The 23,772-nt window shown below is 45.9% G+C and overlaps 3 protein-coding genes across 3 annotated transcripts in view; 2 read left to right on the top strand and 1 right to left on the bottom strand.

Annotated features, from left to right (window-relative positions):
* Window positions 1-6,683: 6,683 nt before the first annotated feature.
* GCHFR (GTP cyclohydrolase I feedback regulator) lies at window positions 6,684-22,405 on the top strand. The gene is made up of 3 exons (XM_067557978.1): window positions 6,684-6,849; window positions 14,821-14,915; window positions 21,476-22,405. Exons 1-3 carry the CDS (start codon window positions 6,814-6,816, stop codon window positions 21,597-21,599), a joined length of 255 nt encoding a protein of 84 aa, XP_067414079.1. The 5' UTR covers window positions 6,684-6,813; the 3' UTR covers window positions 21,600-22,405.
* The window catches only part of CUNH15orf62 (chromosome unknown C15orf62 homolog), a 12,430-nt gene continuing 3,477 nt past the window's right edge, over window positions 14,820-23,772 (top strand). The window contains exon 1 of the mRNA XM_067557976.1: window positions 14,820-14,915. The gene's annotated coding sequence lies outside the window, so the exon portion shown is untranslated. The remainder of the gene's footprint in view (window positions 14,916-23,772) is intronic.
* Window positions 22,737-23,772, bottom strand: part of DNAJC17 (DnaJ heat shock protein family (Hsp40) member C17) — a 21,981-nt gene continuing 20,945 nt past the window's right edge. The window contains exon 11 of the mRNA XM_067557974.1: window positions 22,737-22,943. Coding sequence (XP_067414075.1) covers window positions 22,821-22,943 — 123 coding nt within the window. The 3' untranslated portion in view covers window positions 22,737-22,820. The remainder of the gene's footprint in view (window positions 22,944-23,772) is intronic.

The raw sequence follows: 23,772 nt of genomic DNA, 5'->3' as shown, positions 1-23,772 counted from the left end.
ACATGCAGCCACTTCTGAGGGAGAATGCAGTAGCCAGTGACACTACATAAAAACTTGAGAAAGTGCACCAGAGAATAACTATTCCAGTTGGAATTGCAGTAGAATGTTGGGAGGACAAAATATTGTCTAATCTTAGATACTTATAAGGCTCCCATCATCATGATACCTGAGTGCCTCACAATCTTTCACACATTTGTCCTCACACCACATTTGGCAGGTAGAGAAGTGCTATTATCCCCATTTTACAGATAGGGAAATGGGGCACAGAGAGGTTAAGTGACTTGCCACAGGTCACACAGTAATAAGTCTGTGAAAGAGCAGCAAATGGATCCTTGTCCTTCAGAGTCCCGGGCTACCACCTCAATCACTGGACAATCCTTTCTCTGGTTTCTCTTCAGACTGTAGATTTCAAAGTATTACTGAGCAAGTTAGAAAGCGGCCAAGGTTTACGTCCCTGTTCTTGCAAACTGTGCCATGAGCGTGTTCATAACTGCAAGTGATTAAGACTTCTATTTAAAATTTCATCCAGACATGCTACTTCCAGCATCTGTGTTCCCTTTCCTCATGATGGAGTACTGATTGTGCACACTTAAGCCCTGATTCAGGAAAGCACTCAAAGATATGCTCAAGTCTGAATGACTTGTACTTAATACTGTTTTGAATTAGGGCCTCAACTGGGAGACAGATGTCCTTAAAATAAAGTTATATATTTGCATACCTACTTACCTATGTGCCCTCTTCATAACCAATTCATTCATCCCCAGGATACTTTTCTGCTGAATTTGGAGGTTCTGTGTGTTACTTTCCTAAACTTTTAAAGTGTTAGCCTCGATGCTGAGGATTAGTGACTTCACATGCACCAGGGGAAAGAAGTCTATACTATGCCAACCTCTTCACTGACTCCTTTTGTTTCTTGAGTATCATTTCATCCCACCAAATGGAATTTTACAATGATTAATCTGAGGCCTGGTCTACACTAGAGAGTTTTGTCAACAGATGTCAGCTTTTGTTGACAAAACAGTGCTGGTGTACACACTACAGTCACCTCCCTGCCGACACAACTGCCCTGTTTTTCTGACAAAATAAAACCACCTCTATGAGGGCGTAGGGCTTTTGTCAGCAGAGCTAAGGCAACAGAGGCCTGGGCTACACTGCGAAGGTAGGTCAAGACATAATGTATGCATCTTCACTGGCTGGTCAGTTCTGTTGACTTAAATCATGGGAAAATTCGATGAACTAAAACCACCTCCAGAAGTGGTATAGCGCTGAAATTGAATTGTTTGGCTCAAATGAGGAGCAGTGTGAGTTATCCCACAATGCTCTGCTATGACTGCTCTGCATGTTTGCATTCTGCTGCACTTTGGCCACATATACAGGAAACAGCGCCTCCCCTCAATCCCCAGGAAATTTTGAATTCCCATTTCCTGTTTTGTCAGCGAGGAGAGAGCTTGCCAGCAAAAATGATCATGGCGACTGCATGCCCCAAACATGCTTCAGCCTGGAGTGAACCTGAGGTCTTGGATCTCATCAGTCTGTGGGGCAAAGAGTCATTCTGGCTCGTCACCAAAGACATGCCGCTTTTATGCGGAGCTACATGTGATTCTCAGCAGTGACCTCACCACTATGCCGCCACACAGCATAGATACATCAGGGGAATCCTGGATGAACGAGGAGGACTCTGTGGATGAGAAGGAGAACAGGGGCCAGGCGACTGTAACCCCAGAACAGCCCAGCCGGATGCAGGACACCATGAGCGACTGAGATGCCAGGGAAGGCACATCTGGTGAATATGTACTGCAAATCTCATTTCTATGGTTATCTCCCCAGTCCAGCTTCTTGTCAGAGCAAAAAAAAAAAAAAAAAAAAAAGAGTGTGGTGGTTGGGATGGGATTCCTCATTGTTAGTTCACCTAAGCAAGGGGTTCCCCCTGCAAAAGAATGTTTATGTGCACAGGGATGCTCTGAGAATCCGCCAGGAATATCTTCAGAAACTTTAATTTAGATACTCTGTGATCCTTTATAGAAGGTTTCTGGGGAGAGCAGCCTTATCTCTTGCACCGTGATAGGACACTTTCCCCTGCCACTCTCTTATTAATTGTGCAGGCATCATCACAGAACACAGCATAGCAGCATAAGGGCCAATCCTGTACCCAGATGCTGGCAGTAAATCCTCCCTTTCCGCCTCTGTTACCCTCAGGAGACTGATATCACTCATGGTCACCTAGGGAAGATGGCGCAAATTTGCAGTACCTGCTCCATACAAAAGTTTTTTTTCCCTTCTGCCATGGAGGTGTTTTGGGGTATGTAAACCACAAATTACAAGATAGCACATGACTGCAATGGGTCTTAGGGATCACAAGATGGGCATCCACATATGGTTTTGCCTAGGGGAATTTAACCCCCCACCCACCCTCTGTATCGCCTTTTCAAAAACCAAATTTTGGGGGGATGGAAGGGGCCACAACAATCCTGTTGGTTGGGGAACTATGGACTTATGCAGCATTTTCCCTGAAATGGATGCACCAGCCCCTTACTTACCATGGTTGGAACAGGACTATAATCCCTGCAATAGGTAGAGATTAGTACGTGGGTCTGCCGTTCTCTTGGGAATATAAAGGGGAGTTATTTTTACATTGTAACATTGCTTCTCATCCACGGGGCCAGCTAACAATGGAAACCTTGTGCTTTGCTTGCCTTTCAGTGGACAGCGCGGCCTTCAGCTCAGCATCTCCTACTCCCGCTGACCGTCTGTCGCAGATTAGAAGGCGGAAAAAAAAACTCGGGATGACATGTTCAACGAGATAATGAACGCCTCTGTGGCTGCTGACACAGAGCGAAGAGCCTGGAGGATTTCATTATCGGAGAAAATGAACATGGACGTGGAGAGCAAGAAGGCAGCCCAAGAATGTGAGCATGCAACGCAGGATGAGATGCTGTTCATAATGAGGGATCACTTGGACATGTTGAGGCATTTGGTTGAGCTTCAAGAAGAGCAGCGGCAGGATAGACTCCTTCTGCAGCCCCTGCAAAACTCTCAACTCACGCACTCTTTCCTAGCCCCCACTCCCAAGTGATCCAGGAGGAGGTGGAGCAGGGTGCAATACGTGCTCCACTCCACGCCGGGAGAGAGGAGCAGAAAGAGACACCGGCTTTCTTAAGAAATGAGAATGTGTTGTTTGCTGTTTGTACAATAAAACTTAGTTCTCTGTCCCCTCACAGCCCCATGACAGCGATCTAGGAGGAGGTTGAGCAGGGTGCAACATGCTCCACTCCATGCTGGTTGAGGGGAGCAGAAAGAGGCGCTGGCCTCTTTAAGAAATGGGACTGTGTTGTTTGCTGTTTGCACACTGAAAGTTTGCTCTGTGTCCTCTCACAGCCCCATTACAATGCATGTAAAGTGTTGAAATAACTTCCTTTCCCTCCACTGTAAACAACAAAAAATAAAAATGTACTGTTTTAAAGATCATTGCTCTTTCTTTATTGAGACCATGGGGATTAGCGCAGGGGAAGGGGCGTAGCACAGTGCTGTAGTGCTGGGGGATGGGTGGGGGATGGGAAGGGAAGACAGAACACAGATTTTTCAGAAACATTGGGTTTCACTGCAAAACTGATTTTTCAAGGCTTCCTTGAAGCACAGCGCTCCGCGGTTGGCTCTCAGTGTTGCACTGCTGTCTGGCTGCTCAAAACTGGCAGCCAGCTTATCTGCCTCCATGACCCAACCCAACGGGAACTTCTCCCCTTTTGTCTCACAGACATTATGGAACACACAGCAGGCAGAGATAACGGCTGGGATGTTTTTCACTGAGGTCTAGCCTAGTGAATGAACTGCGCCAGCGAGCCTTTAAATATCCACATGCACATTCCATGACCATTCTGCACTTGCTGAGCCTGTTATTGAACCTCTCCTCTGTGGCTAGGTGGTCTGGTGCTAAGATAGGGATATGTGTGCCATCTATCACCACCCCACAGTTTGGGATCCCCATCGTGGAAAACCCATCCACTATGTCCTGCATGTTTCCCAAAGTCACTACCCTTCTTCGCAGAACTCTGTTAATGGCCCAGCAAATTGATTCCCAATTTACCGGTAGCAGTCTGGCGTTGCTAGCTTCCACAGAGTACTGGCCACCTACTTCTCCACTATCACAGCAGGTCTCAAGTGAGTGTTCATGTGTTTCAGGGCTGGGGACAGCTCTGCGCAGAGTTCAAAGAAAGTGGCCTTTTGCATATGAAAGTTCTGTGGCCACTGTTCATCATCCCACACCTTCATAATGATGCAATCCTAACAATCACTGCTTGTTTCCTGGGACTAGAAGCAGCGCTCCACCAACTGTATATGGTGCGTGACAGCCAGCAGCAAACGGGAATTGTTTCGTTCCATGGCTTGTAGCAGGGTGTCTTGAGTAACATCACAATTTTCAGCGCTGCAACCCGTCTTGCCCTTTAAAATACTGCAGGATTAGACGTGGAGTGTTTGTGATGCTCACAATGATAGTGGAAGGCTGAGCAGGCTCCATGCCTCTGCAGCAATGGCATGCGTGCGGCAGAGACTGAAGTGTTTAGAATAATGGCACAAAAAAGCATTAGTCTGTTTGGACTGGGACAAGAAGGGAGGGGGAGAGAGGACGTTGCATCATGGGAGGACGACAACCTTCCTAACAGCCTCTGTGGCTAGTTGCACTGTGGGATAGCTACCCACGGTGCACTGCTTTGATTGTCGACCCAAGTGTGGCCAGTGGGGATGCAATCCCCAGATGCAATGAGTGTGGTGTGACCATGTTCCTGCGACTTCTAAAATTCGGCAGGTGAAAGTTGATTTAAAATAAATCGACTTCACTCCGCAGTGTAGACATATCCATGGTGTCAGTGTAGACACTGTGTCCTCAGAGCAGTGGATGGGCTTGTCACTGCTAGAGCAGTGAAATTGACAAATGGGATAGCGGGGAGGCTGGAGCCCACCTCCGCAAGCTGCTGGGCTCCCGGCTATGAGCCAGGGTGCAGACAGCTGTTGCTGCACGGCCCCGGGAGTCAGACAAGTTGCGGGCAGCAGCTGCATGGCTGCCATTGGGCTCCAAGCCGGGGCCCGAGAGGCTGCTCCACAGCTCCTGGCTGCAAGCCAGGGCGCTGGCAGCTGCTGCCCCACTGCAAGCCCGGGACTGTGAGCCTGGGAGGCGGGCAGCTGACCCCCAGCTCCCAGCCTGGGCCTGCCTCCCAGCTGGGAGCTGGGACTGTGCGGTATGTGTGTGGCTGCTGCCTGGTTTCCGGCTGGGACCGGGCGGGATGGGGGTAACTGCCGCAGTCGCAGATTGCCCCCCCAGCTTGCTCGCAGCTGGGGCGCAGGAGGCTGCAGCCCCACTGCAAGCTTGGGACGATGACAAGCCATAGGCGGGTGACGCCTGGCTATGAGTCAGGGCGCAGGAGGCTATAGCCCCGACACCGAAAGCGGGCTGCTGCAGCGCGACTACCCCAACTCCCAGCTAAGACCGGGAGTGGGGGAGGGAAGAGGGCAGCACACTGGAAGCCTTAGGTTGGTGGAAGCGCTCCTGGTGAGGATGCACTCCACTGACCCAAGGAGAGCAGTGTGGACATGAGTCACTGCTATAGTTTATTTATTAGTGTAGACAAGGCCTTAGTTTGAGTTTTTGGGGTGGAGGAGTCCTGTTTACATTCACTCCTTGACCAGCACTACTTACTTCTAAGGTTGCATTGGATGCAATATCTGCAACCCCCAGCTTTTTTTCTAGGAAAATCATGATTTTCTGACTTGCACAGAGCTGAATATTTTAGCTCCAGCCTCCACCTTCTGCTCCCCTTCCTTTTGTTTTTCAGAGGATCCTTGTAGTTAAATGCTGCAAAATCCATTAGAGCTATTAGTAGGAGGCACTTTCTCGAATAACTCCTGAGACTGCCTGGCGTTCAGTTCTATATGTGACTTTAAGTCAAGATTCAATTCCTTGCTTAGAAGCAGTGTTACTGCCTAGTTTGGGGCAAAGAGGGGGAAGGATCCAGCATTGCCTGTTACAGTTGTGTTGATAATATGCCTACAGGTTGATGGGACTATATCCCTGGGGAGGCAGCCTGGGCTGGTGCATATTTGCACCAAGTACAGTATATTGTTATATGCGAGTTGTTTTTTTCTGGTTCCCTTTGGTGGATGCAAAGGCAAAGGGAAAAGTACAATAAATCAAGCTTCCCAAAGCAGGGCCCTGCTCTCCTCTATCTACACCAGCTCCCTAACTACCTCTGTATGTATCCAATGCAAGAGAGCCCTCTGGGTTTCCAAACTTTCCAGACACCGACACCCCAGTACCTCTCTGGCCTGCCCTCCACCCATCCCTCTGCTTCCCCATTCACTCCTCCTGTTGCAGGCCTGGTCCGCAGATGCCCCCCGATGCCCCCTGGAGAGCTCCCTCATTGCAGCAACACAGACGCCGCATTCCTCGGCAACGCCTTCTCAGGTCCGCTGCAGACATCGCCTGCTTCCTTTGCAGCCAGACCCCGACCGAGCACCGCAAAACCTGCAAGAATCACCCCAGCAGCACCCCCAGGCCAGAGGAAAGGAAAGGAAACGTCCCTCCCACTCCCACACCACTGCTACGGTGGCGTGCGCCCTGGCAGCGCCAGTCCAGCCGCTGTAGCTATAGGCTGCCCCCGGCGGGGGTGTGGCCGCGGCTGGTCAGGAAGTCACGGGAAACTAAGCTGGGGGGGGGGAGGCGCTGGCGTGCAGGCAGCAGAGCCAGATTAAGAGGCGCAGGAACTGTGCCAATCGCATCCACCTTGGTGCCACGGGCAGGGGTCTCTGGGGCTAGCCGGGATCATGCCCTACGTTCTCATCAGCACGCAGATCCGCATGGTGAGTGTGCGCTGCGCACGGTTGCATGGAGGGGGATGTTGCAGGACCCTCCCCCTGCCTGCACCCCTCTGCGGCTGACTGGGGCCATTGTTCCGCCTTCGTAGCGGGCGGGCGAGTGCCTCTCCGCAGCTGGCTCAACGGGATCCGGACCACCCTGGTTGCTGAGCCCTTCCTTCCCCTTCCCGAGACGCACAGCTTGCAACAGTTCTCCCGTCCCCCGGGGGGAGGTGGAGGTGGAGGTGATTGAGAAATTCAGGGCCAGGAAGGACTGCGCTGCTTCGAATCATGGCTGCAGGCTTCGCTCGCGGTTTGTGGCAGCAGCAGGCGGGCTGCGCTGCGCGCCAGATGCGCTCCGAAGGGGATCGCTCTCTCCCCCCCCCGATCCTGCTCTTGTCCCGGCTGGTAGCTGCTTCTCATTAACATGGGCAGATGTTTCTGCCGCGCTGCCGGGTTTATTCCCAGTGCCTGGTTATGTTGATGTCTGGTAGGGGTGATTTGTTAGTGTTTGAGTTTACAAACAGCTGGATGTCACCTGATTTCTTCACCCCTCCCCCCCTTTCTAGGGGTGTGATGTACTGCTGTCCAGCTGTGCAGGTAATTTAGTACTTTTGCAGACTTCTGGGTGACAGTTGATTTCTTCCCCCAAACATAATTCCAACGGTGCCATGTATAGTACTGTTGCCTAACTACAGAGATTTTAGTGCATTTTAAAAGCAGCTGGATGACACCTTAATTGCTCCTGTAGTATTGAGATACTGCTGCCCAGCTTTGGAGGTAACTGGTGTTTTTGCAAACAGCCGGATGACAGCTGATTTCCTTCTCAACCTCCCCATTCCAGGAGTGCAGTGTACAGTGCCCTTGCCCAGCTGTGTAAGTACCTTAGTACATCTGCAAACAGCTGGGTGACAGCTGACTTTCCACCCTCCCATAGGGATGCACTATACTGTTGCCTACTTCAGCAGCTAATATAGTCCTTGACTCTCTGACATGTCCCAGTGTCTCCTCTTTGCTGTCTTTCCCCTACTCAAGGTAGATGCTGGCATGTGTTACCTGGTTGTGTTTTGACACCTGTACCTGGGTAGGTAAGTTGCCTCCCCTTTCCCAGTATATATGGTTTACACTTAACCTCTCTTGCACTGTCTTTGGGGAACTAACTGGAACTTGGAGAAGAAGAACCCCAACAGACTGTCTTTTCCCTCTCCTGGGTGTTTCATATTGGCGTCATTCAAGGTATTTCTATGCTAGATTTCTGTACCTCAAATTAACTGGCAGTCAGTTAACTCAAGGTACAAAAGTTTAGTGTTGGCCAGCCCTTAAATGGCTCTGACTGAATAGGAAGCAACACAGTCCATAGTTCAGAGGTAAAGGGGGAAAAGGAAACTACATGTAAGAGGCTGATTGTGTCTGAGAAGGAATTGTCTTGCCATCTAACAAACTTCACCATAGATTTGCACCATTCCCTGCACATAGTCCTGCCTCTGCTCCTCTGTCTGATGGCCCTACTGAAGAAAATAGAAAGTACAACCAGGTTATGCATGTTGATGTTGAACATGCAACAATACAGTTGAAACCAGGTTTAAATATGGTTGCTAGCATAGTTACAGCACAGTTACACTGGGCAAAGGGGTGTTTATCTGAAAATTGTGCTCTGGGCATACCAACTAGTCTATAGCCTGTGGGTCTAATCTAGTCATATACAGGACAAATACATTGGTTCTCACGGGTAAGGAAACTCAGTTGTTGCTAACAGTGTTTCAGTTGTTGTCTGGATAATGCCTAAATAGCAGACAAAAGTTGTTTTGTTTTCTTTATTTTTTAAAGGAGAAATTTGTAAATTTTGACTGACATCCAGAATATGAGGATGTGGTTTTTGCAATAGGAAGAATTTGACTGCGAAACAAACAAATTAATCCACTGTCAGGAGTTCTGTAAAAAATACAAACTGAGTTAGTGAAAGAACAGCTCCCATTACACACACACCTGAAACTGTGTGTGTATGTTGTATGCAGTGAAAAAAACATGATGGTGTGTAGTGGTTTAAAGTGGTTTACCTGGGTTTGGGGTGGATGCTTTAACCCTTCACAGGTTATGTAAATGATCCCAAATAGCCAAATCTCTGCTTTTGCCTGATCCACATTGGCAAAGGCCAGAGGGATGGGAGGGAGCATGGCTGCCTTTGTTGTGACAGGTTTTTGTTCTTTGTGCAGTAGCTTTCTGGAAGCTGCTCCTTGGTTTGGAATGTTGGAAAGTAGGTCCAGCTGAGATTACTGGCCAGTATGTAGGCGAGGTGCTCAAAATAATGTTTAATAATATTTTAAAACTAATTTATCCGGTGGCTGCAGGACTAAAGGAATGTATGGCATGGGTAGAATGATTCTATGTGTCACACAACTGTCTAAAATATGTGTTTGATTAGTTTCTTAAAGATTAGTGAACAGAACTGTTAGTAAATTGCTTTAAATCATAGAATCATAGAAGATTAGGATTGGAAGGGACCTCAGGAGGTCATCTAGTCCAACTCCCTGCTCAAAGCAAGGACCAACCCCAACTAAATCATCCCAGCCAGGGCTTTGTCAAGCCGCACCTTAAAAACCTCTAAGGATGGAGATTCCACCATAGTAAATACTATCTAGTGCTAGAGCTGTGCTCTTATTATAGAGGCTTTGGTGATTTAAGAAACATACATTGTCAGAGTTGCTGTGTTACTGAATGAGCACTGTGGGGCAGAGGACTGACCTCCTATTAATAACCCCTCCCCGCCTGAGGTTATATTGACATGGCTGGTTGTGCACAAGTCTTCTGCTTCCATTGCTGTGCTGTGTTCCCATAGTCCTGCATCTAAGTCATGCTGCCACTGCGCTGGACCTAGCGGTCTCTACTGTCTGGTTATTTCATTGCTAAGCCAGTAGTGGGTCAAGGTGCACTGCTTCTGGCTGCTAGTCTGTTTGCTTCTGTAATGTAGGCTCACATAACCGTGCCCTTGCCCACTGTTCCCCTGAGTGTATGTTCCAGGAACAGCATGTACGTGATGTGTCCCTACGGTTAGCTCATGGAAAACAATAAAAGGTCTCCAGGCTCTGTTCCTTTCCTATTCGCAGGCCTTGCTATTTCCTTAGCATAATTCCAAGAAACTCTAGGGTCAGGTCTACACTTAAAACTTGCCAGCATAGTAATGTCTCTTAGAGGGCTTTGGTTTTTTTTTTTTACAGTATGTTTATATCCTAGTGTAGATGCAGTTGTACTGGCAAAAATAGTGCTTTTGACAGTATAGCTTATTCCATTTAGAGCACTGGTGTAAGCTATAGCAGCAAAAGCACTCTGTTGCCTGTTACAAGCTGCACCTGCACCAGGAGATATATCACCACCAGCTATATCAGCAAACCTTTTCTAGTGTAGACCAGACCCGAGAAACAGCTCTTCCCCCTATCGAAGTCAAGGGAAAAATGGAAAAACTGCCATTGACTTTAACAGGAGCAAGATCAGGCCCTGAGTCCATATTTCTAGATTTGTGGGGGTTGTTTCATCCACTCTGGGCATACCCCATCTTGCTGGTTCTTACCTTTTGAAATTTCATGGACTCCAACATTCCTCTCTCTTGTAAAAACAAAAACACTGTATTTTCTTGCTCCTTCAACCTTGCTGGCTCCAGAGAAGACTACTTTCTATCCACTGCCAGCTCTACCATACAGCCAGGCAGAAATGTAATTGACCTAATGAGGAAGAGCAAACATTTCTGTTGGTGTGGGGCAGTAAAATCCTTTGGCTGTGTGGTAGTTTTACTTTCTTGCTCTTCTTAACTAAGTCTAAGTAGTTAAAATGAGTTTTTAACTATTGCATTTGGTGCCTATGATCTGCTGATGGCTGTACTAGGTTCGAAGACATGTGGGAGAGACCCCTCTGGGAAACAGCACACTTCCTCCATGTCCAGTTGTAGCAGTCGATAATGCTTTGTAAAACATAGGACAAGGAGCCAGGATTACTGGATTCTCATTCTGTGGTCTGACATAAGGCACTTAGACATGGTACCTCAGTTTCCATTTCTGTAAAAATAGGACCAAGGTGCATAAAAATAGATGTTTTTGTTGAAAAAAATATATTTTTTTTACTTAACTTTGTTATTTAAATTTTTTTTTTTTTTTTAGCTTAAAAAATAAACTGGTTTAAAATGGAATCTGAATTTAATACAAAATACGTTAAGGCTTAAACTTATTATAATCTCTCAATATTTATATAAAAGATAAATATGCTGAGTCCATGAGCTTATATCAGAAACCTTGAGTTAAAGGTTGTTTTTCTATATAAAGAAAGAATCTGGGGAAAAACATCTAACTTTTGAGATCAAACTTCATAAATATGGCTCAATAGCTCATGTGCTGTATTAAGGACTTGTTTTGCTTAATAAAAATAAAATCATATGCTGTTTTGTGTATTTAATTAAATTCCAGTTGCCATCCTAATGCAGCATGACACAAATCACGTGCAAAAAGTTAATTATCTAGTAAATAAGCAATAGATCACTCACCATTTTCAAACATATTAAAAAGTACAATGAATAAAGAAGAATATGAAAATATTAAGCTGTATAATTGCTTAAATAAATGTCTGTAGTTATAGTGTACCCTCCTATGAAGCAAAAAGATGTACCAAATCCAGTGGAAAGGCTCTGTTTAGTTATAAATCAACATTTTAATGGCTATATCAATCAATGAGAATGTACCTTTCTTTAGAAAATAACTGAAGGACAAATGGAAGAGTTTATTAAAATCAATTATTTAAATCAAGGCTTTTCACTTGATGATTTAAATTACTTTGATTTAAATCAATTCACCCTGAATGGGGTGATAATTGACTACCTCGCATGTGTTGTAAATATTAAAAAATGAATGGCTGTAAAGCGTGCTGAGTTCTGTGGATGGAAGTGCTATGAACAGGCAGAATATTAGGTGTTTGAGGGGCCTTGTTCTCTAGTCCTCATTTCCTTACCAAATGCACTCTTCACTTATCCTTACCAGTGCAATTGTCCTCTGTGTTGTCTTTAGCTCCTCTTAGCCCTGTAATTTCTATTATGTTGGAGGACTCTGTTACAAGACGGTTGTCCCCAGACATAGTTAAAACACAGTTCATTCTTACAGAGAACAAACTGTTTTAACCATAATCAATATAGTCTGGTAACGGCCATGCAAAAGCCCAGAGCTGTAGCATAATTCAGGAACAAGATAAAACATGGTTAGATCTCATCCATGTTGTAAGACTGACCTGTATCAGGGTTACCATGTTTTAACCTAGCCTCCCAGCCTTGTAAATTACAGTATAATTAGGACCCTGGTTTTGGAAGTTCTCTGGGGCTGAGAATGTTCTGTGAAATGACACATTTGCAGCACTGTGTAAATGCTCTTTAATACAAGCAGTTGGGATATACATCACACAATTTAAACACTCAGATGACTTGGACCTCTGTCTTTTTACCTCCACATACTTGCTTTTCTTCGATTTAAAGGATACATGACAATCACTTTACATTTCATTGGTGTTTCTCTGTGCCTCCTGATTATTCCCAGACATGGTCACCAGCATCTTCCTCTCATTTCATGAAACCACATTTTATCCGCTAGAGAATTACTCTGGGAGAAGGATCTTTTTGGAACCGCATCAGCATCTCTCCTTGTTCAGCCAGCAGAGGGCTCTGCTAGAGCAATAAGTCTAAGTGTCACCTTCCCACTGTGAGAGGAGGTGGCTCCTGTGTCCTGTAGGAAGTGCTTCAGGCTACACTGACGGCGACAAATTCGCTGCCGTCAGATCGATTTCTCTGGATCAACTGAGCGGTCTGTGCAGACCCACTCAGTCGATCCAGAAATGGACGTACTAAGACCAGCTACAAAAGTAGTGCAGCGCAGTGCAGATGGAGGGCAGAAGAGAAGCTCAGCAGTCGACGGGAATTACGCACGTTTTTTGCGTAACTCCCGTCGACTGCGTTGAATCTCACAGGTAAGTGTAGACAGGGCTTAAGTACACAAACAACATCAGTAGCCAAACACAGTAATTGGACTGAATGCTACTGGGTTCATAGGTATTATACAACTATAGCCTGAGGGTATGTCCACACTGCAGTGGTTGGCCCTTGCTTCACGGAGCTTGGGCTAAGGGGCTGTTTAATTGTGTGTAGATGGGCTAGGGCTGCAGCCTGAGCTCTGGGACCTCCAACCTCGCAGGGTCCTAGAGCCCGGGTTCCAGCTGGAGCCCAAACAGCTACACTGCAATTAAACAGCCCAAGCCTGAGTCAGCTGACACGGGCCAGCCACGGGTTTTTAATTGCAGTGTAGGCATACCCTGAGTGTCTACACTACAAACTTTGGTCAACGCAAGATACATTGGCATAAAGCCCCCACAGTTAGTATATCACTTGTGTGCATGCATGCTTGTTGGCGGTGCACGTACTAACCAGGAGGGCCTGTGCTGATGCACAGTGTGCTGCAATGTAGGTAGGTATTCCACTGTGCAACCTACTGCCGTCCAGTGCACTGTCTTTTGGGAAGTTTTGGCAAAGTGTGGTGGGGCAGAAACAAGTCACACGGGGTGACTGGGAGCAAGGGGCCAGCCTCCCAGCATGCAACTTCTCCATACCCTAAAGTCAGCTATATCCCATATTTTTCGTGCCTTTTTAAAAATCCCATGCACCTGCACCACACATCTCGCTCTCTGCCATCTCTGACAGAAGCATGGAGCCTGGACAGCTTTGCACTATTGTCATAAGTGTTGCAAGCATAGGACACAGGATCCTCCGGTATTTGCAGAGCCACAACAATAAACAAATCAGCAGATGAACATGACGATTGCCTGGAAGTCAGTTTGCTGTGGGGCATAGTGAGAAGCAATTCCAGGTTGCTGTCGGTGTTCACAAAGCAGCTGCAGATGGTGGAGTGCCACTTGTTGGCCAAAGAAATGAGCACTGACTGGTGGGATTGCATCGTAATCCTAAGCCTGGTCATGCAAGTGTGGGTGGATCACTGGGGACACTTATTCGACATCAGTGTTGGCTGGTCAGGGCTGGTCCCATCTTTAAGAACACGGGACTATTCAGAAAGTTACAAGCAGGGACTTCATTTCCTGACTGGCGGATTACCATTGGCAACATTGAAATTCCAATAGTGATCCTGGGCAACCCGGCCTCTTCTTCCCATAAAGCCAGGAGGTCCATTATCTCCAGTCTACTCCAAGCAGAAGTGCATCTGGAGCATGTAGCTGGCATGGTCAACTGGGCAGTTGCTCTCAACAGTGGAGAGCAAATAGAGGTGTGCTCATCAAGATGAAGCATCAGGAAAAGGTATTTCAAAAATTCACAGGGCTTTAAGAGAGGGCGGGGGTCTCCACGACCCCATGACAGTGGAGTTCACAATTATGACCAAAGCATTCTGTGTTGGGCATTGTGGGACGGCTGCTGGAGGATGGTTAAGGTTGACATAAGTAATACAATAACTACACTTGTGCTACGTTGACCTCAATACATCAACCATTCTCAGCGCTGCTCGGGGAGGTGATGTTACAGTGATGGGACATTACATTGGTGGTAGACAAATTTAAGTGTAGACACATGCATAATTAGGTCAACACAAGGTGGTTTACATTGACCTAACTTTGTAGTGTAGACCAGGCTTTAGAGAACAAAGGTTTCCAGTAAACATGATCTCTCCTGCCCACCTGCAACAGATTCTCCTCTCCATCACCTTCCAGTAGTTCTGTTTCCTAGACATGCTGCTTGTGTTCCTGTTTGTAGGAGTGTAACATGGCAAAGAAGTGCAAGAAATAAGCTTCCCCCCAGTCTCACATTTCGGGCTATTTCTGGTGGATGTAGGTGGAGAATGTATTCTATCTTGGTCTCTTCTCGGTTTAACCTGTCCCTTGAAGGGTAGGATGAAGGAATTCACGGACTATGGTGTTTTTCTCATCTGCTGAATTATAAATTTTCTTCTGCAGGAAGTTGGACCCACGATGGTTGGAGATGAACATTCTGATCTAAATCTGATGGACTACCTGGGTGCCATGAAGAGGAACATGCTGGGGAACCATTTGTAAGTATTTCTGTGCTACTTCTGTCTCCGCTTTCCCTCCTCACCATCTCCATCCTTTGTCAGGTAGTCCTCCCGCTATCTAGCACAGGGTAAAATTTTCTTTTCTCACTCCTGATGGTTCTCATTACAGAGACAAGGTGGGTGAGGTAATATCTTTTATTGGACCAACCGCTCTTGGTGAGAGAGACAAGCTTTTGAGTTTCACAGAGCTCTTTTTCAATTCAGGGAAATGGACTCAGTGTCCCAGCTAAATACAAGGTGGAACAGATTGTTTAGCATATGCAATTAACACATATTTCAAGGGACCATTCGAAGTGAAGTGGCCTGTTAATGAGACAGACTGGAGAGTCATTAAGACGGATGTAGTAATGTACTGCAATGAATTCGGTGTTGCTGTCAATGAGGCTGCTACCCTGAAGCCTGTGTCTCAGCAAAGGTTGCAGTGAGGATATCCTTTTGTGCCCAGTTTCTTTCCTCAAAAGAACACGGTCATCAGCATGACTCCCAGTTAATAGACTTTATCCATAATGGGCACGCTTTGCAAAGCTTTCCAGTTAATTTGACCTGCTCTTTACAGATGGGGAAACTGAGGTGCAGAGGAGTTAAGGGTCATGTGTCTTTAGGTGCCTGACTCCCACTGAAAACATTGGGCGTTCGGGTCAGATTTTTAAAGGTGTTTAGGCACCTGAGGGACTTACCCAAGGCCACCTAGCAAGTTCGCAGCAGAGCTAGGATTAGAACTTGGGAGCTCTTAGCTGATAGCCCTGTACAAAGTTGGCGCTGCCTCTTAGTTTCCTGTTTAAAACAAACAACAACAACAGCAAACAATATTTATATGACAGAAGCAAGGTAGGTGAGGTAATAGCTTTTATTGGCCCAGTTTCTGTTGGTGGAAAGGACCCAGACCTAAAGAAGAGCTCTGTGAAGCTCAAAAGCTTGTCCCTTCCACCAAGAGAAGTTGGTCCAATAAAAAGTACTATCTCACCCACCTTGTCTCTCTAATATCCTGGGAATGACACGGCTACAACAACACTGCAAATCATCTTGATATAGCATTTTTCACCTCTAGATCTCAAAGACCTGTAAGGCTACGTTTACACTGCAATAAAACACCAGCCTCTGGCTCATGTCAGCTGGCTTGGGCTTGGGTTGCTGGGCCATAAAACTGCAGAATAGAGATTCGGGCTTGGGTTCTGAGAGGAGGGAAGGCCTCAAGCCTGGGCTCTAGCCTGAGCCTGGACATCTACACTGCAGTTTTATAGCTCTGCAGCCCGAGCCTGGCAAGCCCCAGTCAGCCAACACGGTCCAGCCACAGGTGTTTTATTGCAGTGTAGACATGCCCCGAGTGTCTCTATCCCAAGTATGTGGGTGGTAGAAATTGAGGCACAGAGGAGTGAAGTGACTTGCCTAGGGATGATGCCGCAAATCGCTGCCTACAATTTATTAGAACTCACTGCCAGAAAGCATTTCTGGATGCTAAGCTCACATCTTTCCTTTATCTGTAGTGATGCTCCCATTTTACCACCCTACTGTCCTTGCTCTTTGCAGTCTCCAAATATCTGCAGGCTGTTATCATAGCACGCACCTTCCTTCTCCCAGCTCAGCCAAGATAGGCATAGTTCGCTTTTTAATCTTTCCTCATGAGTCAATCCCTTTATCTAGCCCCCTACTTATTTTATTGCTATTATCTGAACTTCCTCCCAGTCATTCATATTTCTGGTACAGAGGTAGCCAGAACTGAACACAATAATCCAGCTACAGTTTCACCAGAATTACATAGAGAATGAGTCACTTCCCAGCTCCCTGATTTGGTTCCTGGTCTCTTTTGCTGCTAGAGTCCATTGCAAGCTGACACCGTGCTTATCCACTCTCTGCATTGCTGTTGTCCAGATGTCCCTTTTGAGTGCCTGAACCAGCACCCATTGAAACCAATAGGAATTGACTTCAGTAGGCATTGGATCTGATCCTGAGTGAACTTCCAGTTCCCTCCCCAAGACATATTAGTTTGTATGTTTCCAAGTGGAATTTCTTAATGCTGATTTCTATCCATATTTCTTGTTTCTCGAGGTCCCTACGTATTATTTTTCTGCTTGCATTGATTTTGACCCCACCTTCAAGTTTAGAATAACTTGGAAGTGTTACTGACATGCTGTTTGCATCCAAAATCTATTCTTACTTGATCTCTCAGCTGCTTGTTTCTCTTTGAAAAAAATCATGAAAACAGTGGAGGAGAAGCTGTTAGGTCTCTCTGCTCAGTGGAGTCCACTTCCATCTTTAAGAGGAAGAGGAGGAGAAAAAAACAGCATTAATTACACAGAAGGAGCCCTACTCATTTCCCCCTGTATCCTGAAACTTTAGTGATCAGAGCTTGGCAAAACTCCTCCTCACTCATATCCTGGCAAATGGAGGCCTAAGTTATCAACCTCTGCAGAACTTAAATTCTCAGCTGGGTAAGAAGAAGTTCTAGTCCTTGTGGTGGAAGAGAGACTTCCAAACATAAACCAATGCAGTGCTGTCATCCTGCGTTTGAGGACCGACAGCTTTAGTGCCTCTTCTGCCCCATAGTTTAGCCTAATGGCAACAGAGTGGAATTTACAGATCTCTGCTCGGTTTCGTGCTGCTATTCAAAACCACTGGGTGGCTATGAAATCATCAAGAAAGTCAGTTTCATGCTGCTGTTTGCAGGGCTATGAACAGGGGCAGGCAGTGGAGTAATGCATGGAGCAAGAGGACCTCAGAAAAAAGGAGGCCTAGGGTTGGGTAAAGCAGTGGATTCATCCCGACCTCACCGTTGCAGCCACCACCAGGTTCTTTTTGTTTGTTTGTTTTTTTTAAAGAAGTAATAAAACCAGAAAGATCCTTCTCGCTCCCAGTAGCTGGAGAGGAGCTTCAAGTTTGTAAGACAACTACTAGTCAGAAGCAGTTGCAAAAGCAAAGCATGACTGAGGTACAGCATGTGATTGCAATCCCAGAACCTATTCCTGTCCAGCAGCAGGGGGACTGGGCTTCCCACCAGGGAGCCACCTCCCTTGCCCGATCCTCATATTTTGTATTTGCCTCAGGCTAGTAGGTGTCCTGTAAACAGTGCAAGCTAATTATCATCCCTCCCACCGGGTACAGAAGAGTTCTCTGTGATGGCCACAGCAAAGAGCAGCAGCTCCGTGCTGCCTCCTCCCATTGCTGGGGTTGAGCAATGGGGAAATGGGGTTGAGGAAATGGCGAGTGTGAAGAAAATAAGCCCCTAGGAATGCAGTAGCTCACGCCTGCTGAGGGCAGCTGCTGCATTCCAAGGGTATTAGCCCAGTGGAACCTGTTTAGGATGGCGTGAAGCTTTACTATAAGAAGAGCAAAGCTTAACTCCAAGCAAAATGAAGCACCTCTGGATTTTTTGTTTACCTCATTGTAAAATTAAGCTTCATAATGAGTGAATTTCATTGGTTAATAGTGATTCCAAAAGAAAATGGCGTAACCAGCATTTTATTACATTTCTGAAACTCAATTACAGACCAATGCACAGCGGTCTGATTTTTGCAGAGAGCATGAAATAAAAGCTCTAAGGGAGCTCTAAGGGTGTTGACTCAGATGGCTAAGTATAATGCTGAGGTTAACTATTTCACTGCCTGTAAGAAAGAAGGACGATCACATCGTGCAGAGCTGCACAATCTACTGTGAGTGACATTTCATTTTAGAATCACCACCTTTTCCCACCCCCAATCTGATCTGTGGAGTGGCGCCGAGGGGAGATCTGAGGCCCAGTAAGGGGAGAGCCAATACTACACAGCCAGTGGGGCATCTAAGCCACCTCCCCAGCCAGCGGGGATCTGATTGTCTTTGGTGGTAGGTAGAGGGTCAAACAGCTTTCCTTCTTGTTCTCGTGACTGCTGTTCTGGTGGAGGATGCCCGCAGACTCAAGCAGATGTCACTGCATCAATGACAGGTGGTCACATGTCCAGGCTTTTCTTGTAACGATGAAGGACAGCAGCTTTTTCATTTACAGTTTTTAAAAATAGCCTAAATTCTGTCTTCATCACAGGGCTGGGAAGCTGAGTCCCAGGTATGTGTCTGTTGTGCTTATGCTTTAATCTAGCCCTGCCCCAGGGTGTATCCAGTCTCCTGACCAGAGGAACCCAGCAGAGCACGTGTGATCATATTTTGAACATCTGCACAAGCTACTGTGAGTTGTTTCATTTTGGAGTCCCCAGTGGGCTGATCTTGGGAGAGCACCGCAACTATTTTTGTCTAGCTCAAACTCTGATTATTAGGTTATAATCTCCCAATCGGGCACATTCAGGCCATAGTTAGAGTGCCTTTCATGAGTTCTTTGGAAGGCTGGGTGGTTAATGTGACTTATTCAGGATGCATCTGACGTTACTGGAACTAGGTAAGCTCACTGTTTAAGCTCTGCATGATGTCTGATGGACTTATATTTATCTCTGCTGGCTTTTAGCTAGAAGGGAGGAATTTGTAAATTCTGACAGCGAATCCATGCTGATTGAAACAGGCTACAAACACTGATGCCTGAATCCTTGAGTCAAATATGACATGTCTTTTGTCTAAACAACTAAGAGTCTTGTGAGTAAGGCACAGGACAAGGAATCCAACCTGGCTGACCACCAACTTCCTCCAGCTTGGGCAAGTACAAAACTTCTCAGCCTCAGTTCCCTCACCTGCATAATGGGAATAATATTTACTTACCTCAACATGTGAGCCTAAACTGATACTTAAAAGCATGTTGAAAGCCTCTTATGGGAGTATTAAGTTCAAAGGCAGATGTAATTCATATCTTTACGCCACACCTATAATTATGGCAAAGTATAGTGTGTCAGAAGAAATAAAATAGAAGTCTTCAGCAAGCTTTCATGTCTCAGCATTGTTATACTTTAAAAATAACCCCCATTCTAGTAAGATGTTTTCAACCTCAACTTTCACAGCTTTGGGAATTTCTTTGGTTTTTTTCAGTATCTGAAAGTCAGGAAATTCATAATTAAGATTCCACAAACAACTTTACCTCTGACCCCACATCTCCAGTCATTATTAGCCTATCTGTTTGTATGGGTCATATCCAGGGCAGATAACGACAGTGCTTTTCCAATCAGTTTATGTACACATCACATCCAAAAAACCTACAGTAACAGAACATCATTAAGGGTGCAAAGTCAAACACTCACATTAGGAAATGCCAGAATTAGGGTTGTCTGTCGGACCTTTATTCAGTCTCTTGTGTGTATACATTGTGATACAGTCTAATTACTTGACTGTACTGTATTTTGCCCTCTACAGAATACATACCTCATTCAGTGCACAGTTTGGATGAAGAAGCCAGTCCCCACTGGGCCCTTGTCCAGTCTTCCCACACACCCCTTTTCATTCTCTGTCTGCTCCCCCATAGGCTCTTTATCCCAACCTACACCTGTTGCCCCCCCACCGCATTCCAGCCTTTGTCCCCTCTGCATTTGACTCAGGTTTCCTTCACCTCCATGCAGCGTGGTCACCAGCAAGGGGTAGTATTGAGAGCAGTCTCCTGGCTTCTGTTTCCATGACCAACCTGGAGGCTCAATTGCAGGGATAGTCCTGCTCTGCTCTGGGTTGGATCATGCTCAGTGCAGACAATCTTCGGAGAATTTAGCTGCCAAACTCTGGTACGTCTACTGAGCCAGAGTGAACTCAGAATTTTCATAGGCTCATAACTTGGCCAAAGTTGGGAATCTTCATGAGAATAGAAAAAGGCTCCTCCCTGACAAATGTCAAGCCCCTGTTGCAAAGCAGGGGGGTCACTAGAGCTTTCAAACTAAACTTAGAATTTTTTTTAACAGGAGCAGAGTGTATTTTTCTCATCTCTTTCTTAGCAAGGTCTGAACAATTTTTGCTAAAACTTTCCAATACAATTCAGCCTGAGGCAGACACCCAGCATGGAAAGCTTCAGTCTGAATAGTCAAAATTATGGGCAACTGCAGCTAGGCTCTTAGAATGGGAAAGGCCAGGCAACCTTAACTACCAGTTCTGCCTAGAATGTATTCACCTTCTAATAGGGCTCTCTCTCTCTTTGTGGCGTTGCAGCTAGGAGTGTTTCTGCACACTGGCTGTCTAAGAGACTCAATTTTGGAGCCTTCAGCCAATACCTATTTCTGGTCTCAAGTCCCCTGCAGCAGAGTTTGTAAGAGAAATGCTGCATCCTCTCTCTGATCAGTAAAGGGATTCTCCTCTTTTTGAGGTCCCAGCAGTGCACAGGTGAAAGTTGGTTTCACAGCTCAATCTTCTAAAAGGCCCAGGCACCCAATCAGAATGTGGTTTTGGACAAAACACCTCAGTTTTAGGTGGCTCTTTAATTCTGGGAAAATTTGCTTCACAGAGTTTGAAAACTGTGGTTGTTAGCCTCCATGTAGCATATAACAAGACACTGAACATTTGATAGGCTCTATCCCAGAATGGCAACAGCACTGTCTTGCACAGGTTTATGTGATTTTGCTAGAGACACAGGGTTTCTTTAGCAAGGGAAGCTGTCTCTCTTCCATCCATTGCAACCTTCCCATCATGCTTCCTTTCCTCTTGTTTGGCTGCAGTTGGGAGTATTACGTGAATGATGCGCCCCGTATTGTGTTGGACAAGCTGGAGAAATATGGCTATCGAGTGGTCAGCATGACAGGAGTGGGCCAGACCCTGGTTTGGTGCCTCCACAAGGAGTAGCATGGAAGACTGCAGCGTTCCACCTGGACGAGAGATTGCTGTGGATCAACTAGCACAGGACTAGCATTGAGGTTTCCCAATGAATAATTCCTTTGTCCCAGCTTCAAGGCACCCTCAAGGGAAGTGCTGTGTAGTCAAAACTTCATATAATGGAAAACGACCATCAGTCCCATTAGATGAGCCCTAAGGGGAGGCAGACTTGCCTAGTCAATTCTAAGGGCAAATCATGCATGAATCCTATGGAGATTGGATGGGCCCTCCTAAGCATTTATCTAAATGAGTCTGGAAAATGCCAGCAGTTTAAGTGTTAATCTTGCCCAGTCAGTACTTGCCTTGTCAACTAGCCTTGTCTTGCCCCTGCTTGGGACTGTTCCCGGAAAAGTTAAATACTGATCCTATCACTCAGAGGCCAGCATTTAAATGCAGTGCCTGCTCACTCCTCAGGGTAGGTCAAGTATAGACGCCTTGTTACACTGAACCTGGAACAAAGTAAGAATAGGCTGCCACATACTGACCCTGTCCTTGCTCTTTGAACAACTCCCCTTACCATTGAGAACAGTTTGGACATTGGGATTACAGTTGGCACAGGCAGACATTGTCCCAGTCAGCCCTGAAACTGCCATTCCAGTGTAACAGATGGTCTTTGAAATAACTTGAGAGAAGGTCGATCACTGGAGAGAGGTCCTGTGAATATTTCAGGGATGGGCTGTGTAATCTTACCAACCGCACTGTAATTGCTGGATTGATTTTGTACTGATCAATTCCTACTGTAGCTGATAAAGTAATAAAGAATTAATATAAAGAGACTCTGTTATTTCCCTCCATGTGCTACTTTGAGCAGTTAGATTTGTGTGACTGGAGAAGCTATATGAAAAACTTCTACTCCTGTGTAAAAAATATTCAAGATCTAATCTTGATAGGTGTTGAGCAGCTACAATTCTTCAATCTGGGAGCTGTATTTTGTTAGCACCCCTCCGAAAAAGGTCCTCAGTTACAGGGCTGCTACTGTTTTAGAGTTTGGATAAGGTGACAGCTGCTCTGATGTCCCATCCCAGCCATCTCTCCCTTCCATCAAAGGACTGTGTGGATGTGGAATGTTAGCTCTGTCAGCTTTCCAAAAAAAATATTGCTACAAGGTTTTATAAAAGGAGGTTTATTGACTTAATTTAAGAAAACAAGTTTTTAGCTGAAGGATGGGGAGTGAGTATGTATTCCACCATGCTATGTTTGTGGCTCTTCCTCATCTTCCCGTTTGAGCTGTTCAATCAGCTGCTGTCTCTCAGCTGCTTGGCGCATCCGCATCATGACCAAGCTTTCATAATCCCGCTCGGAGAGCACGGAACCCTAGGGAACAAATGACAGAACTGGACTGGTAAAGAATAGCCTACAGCAGTTTCCAAACTCCCAGAAATCCCCGCTCATTACGGACTGAACTGACACACCATTGTGGCAGTAAGGACGGGTTAATAGAGATACCCAGTGGGTCAGGTCAGCAATGACATTTGTTACTATGTGATGGCTGTTTGGCCTACATAAAGTAGTCAGTAGACAAGTGTCTGCATCAGAATGAACACCCTCACTGGTAGTCTCAGCTAAAACTCCACTAAAAGTGAAGCTAAAAGTTCACTAAAACTCATTTCCATAAGCAAATAGTAGAACTAAACAATGTGCTTTGCTTGAGTAAATAGAACTTTGTTCTCAGGCTGGCAGATTATTCTAGGTTATTAGAAAGGCACTGTCAACTTAATCTAGTCAGTGTTTACACTGGCCCCTCAGTGCCCTTGTGTCAGTTTCTGTGGTTTTACAATTCCTTTTTGTGTGTTCCTCTCTCTCCATGTACGACCCATAGGAACAACAAGGGAAAGTGACCATTCACCAAGTATGGTCAAATACACGAAGTAATCAAATAAGTTTTTCTGATCATTCAGTTCTAGTTTCTCAGGTGTTTTAATAAGGCTAGGGAAAAATAATTCAGCCCCAATTAATGTGAATTACTGGTGTTTTCCAGTGTTTGATGTTTTCTGTTCTTCATGCACATTTTTACTGTTAATGTTCCTTCTCACATCCACATCACAAGAGTGATCTGCAGTAACTAAAGATGGCCTTTTCTTGCTATCTTTGTAAAACAGCCTTCCCTCAGGAATAAAAACTATTGCTGGTTCAAACAGTGTGT

Source organism: Emydura macquarii, unplaced genomic scaffold, assembly GCF_026122565.2.
Source record: "Emydura macquarii macquarii isolate MOO-44397 ecotype Brisbane River unplaced genomic scaffold, CSIRO-AGI_Emac_v2 contig_1876, whole genome shotgun sequence".
Taxonomy (NCBI): domain Eukaryota; kingdom Metazoa; phylum Chordata; order Testudines; family Chelidae; genus Emydura; species Emydura macquarii.
Note: the sequence above shows the minus strand (reverse complement) of the source record. Positions and strands in the feature narration are given on the sequence as shown.

Excerpts from the sequence above, each read along its gene's own strand:
- GCHFR (XM_067557978.1), top strand. The coding sequence starts at position 6,814 with ATGCCCTACGTTCTCATCAGCACGCAGATCCGCATG. Across the intron at positions 6,850-14,820 it reads TCAGCACGCAGATCCGCATG|GAAGTTGGACCCACGATGGT; the intron begins GTGAGTGTGCGC and ends TTTCTTCTGCAG. Across the intron at positions 14,916-21,475 it reads AACATGCTGGGGAACCATTT|TTGGGAGTATTACGTGAATG; the intron begins GTAAGTATTTCT and ends GTTTGGCTGCAG.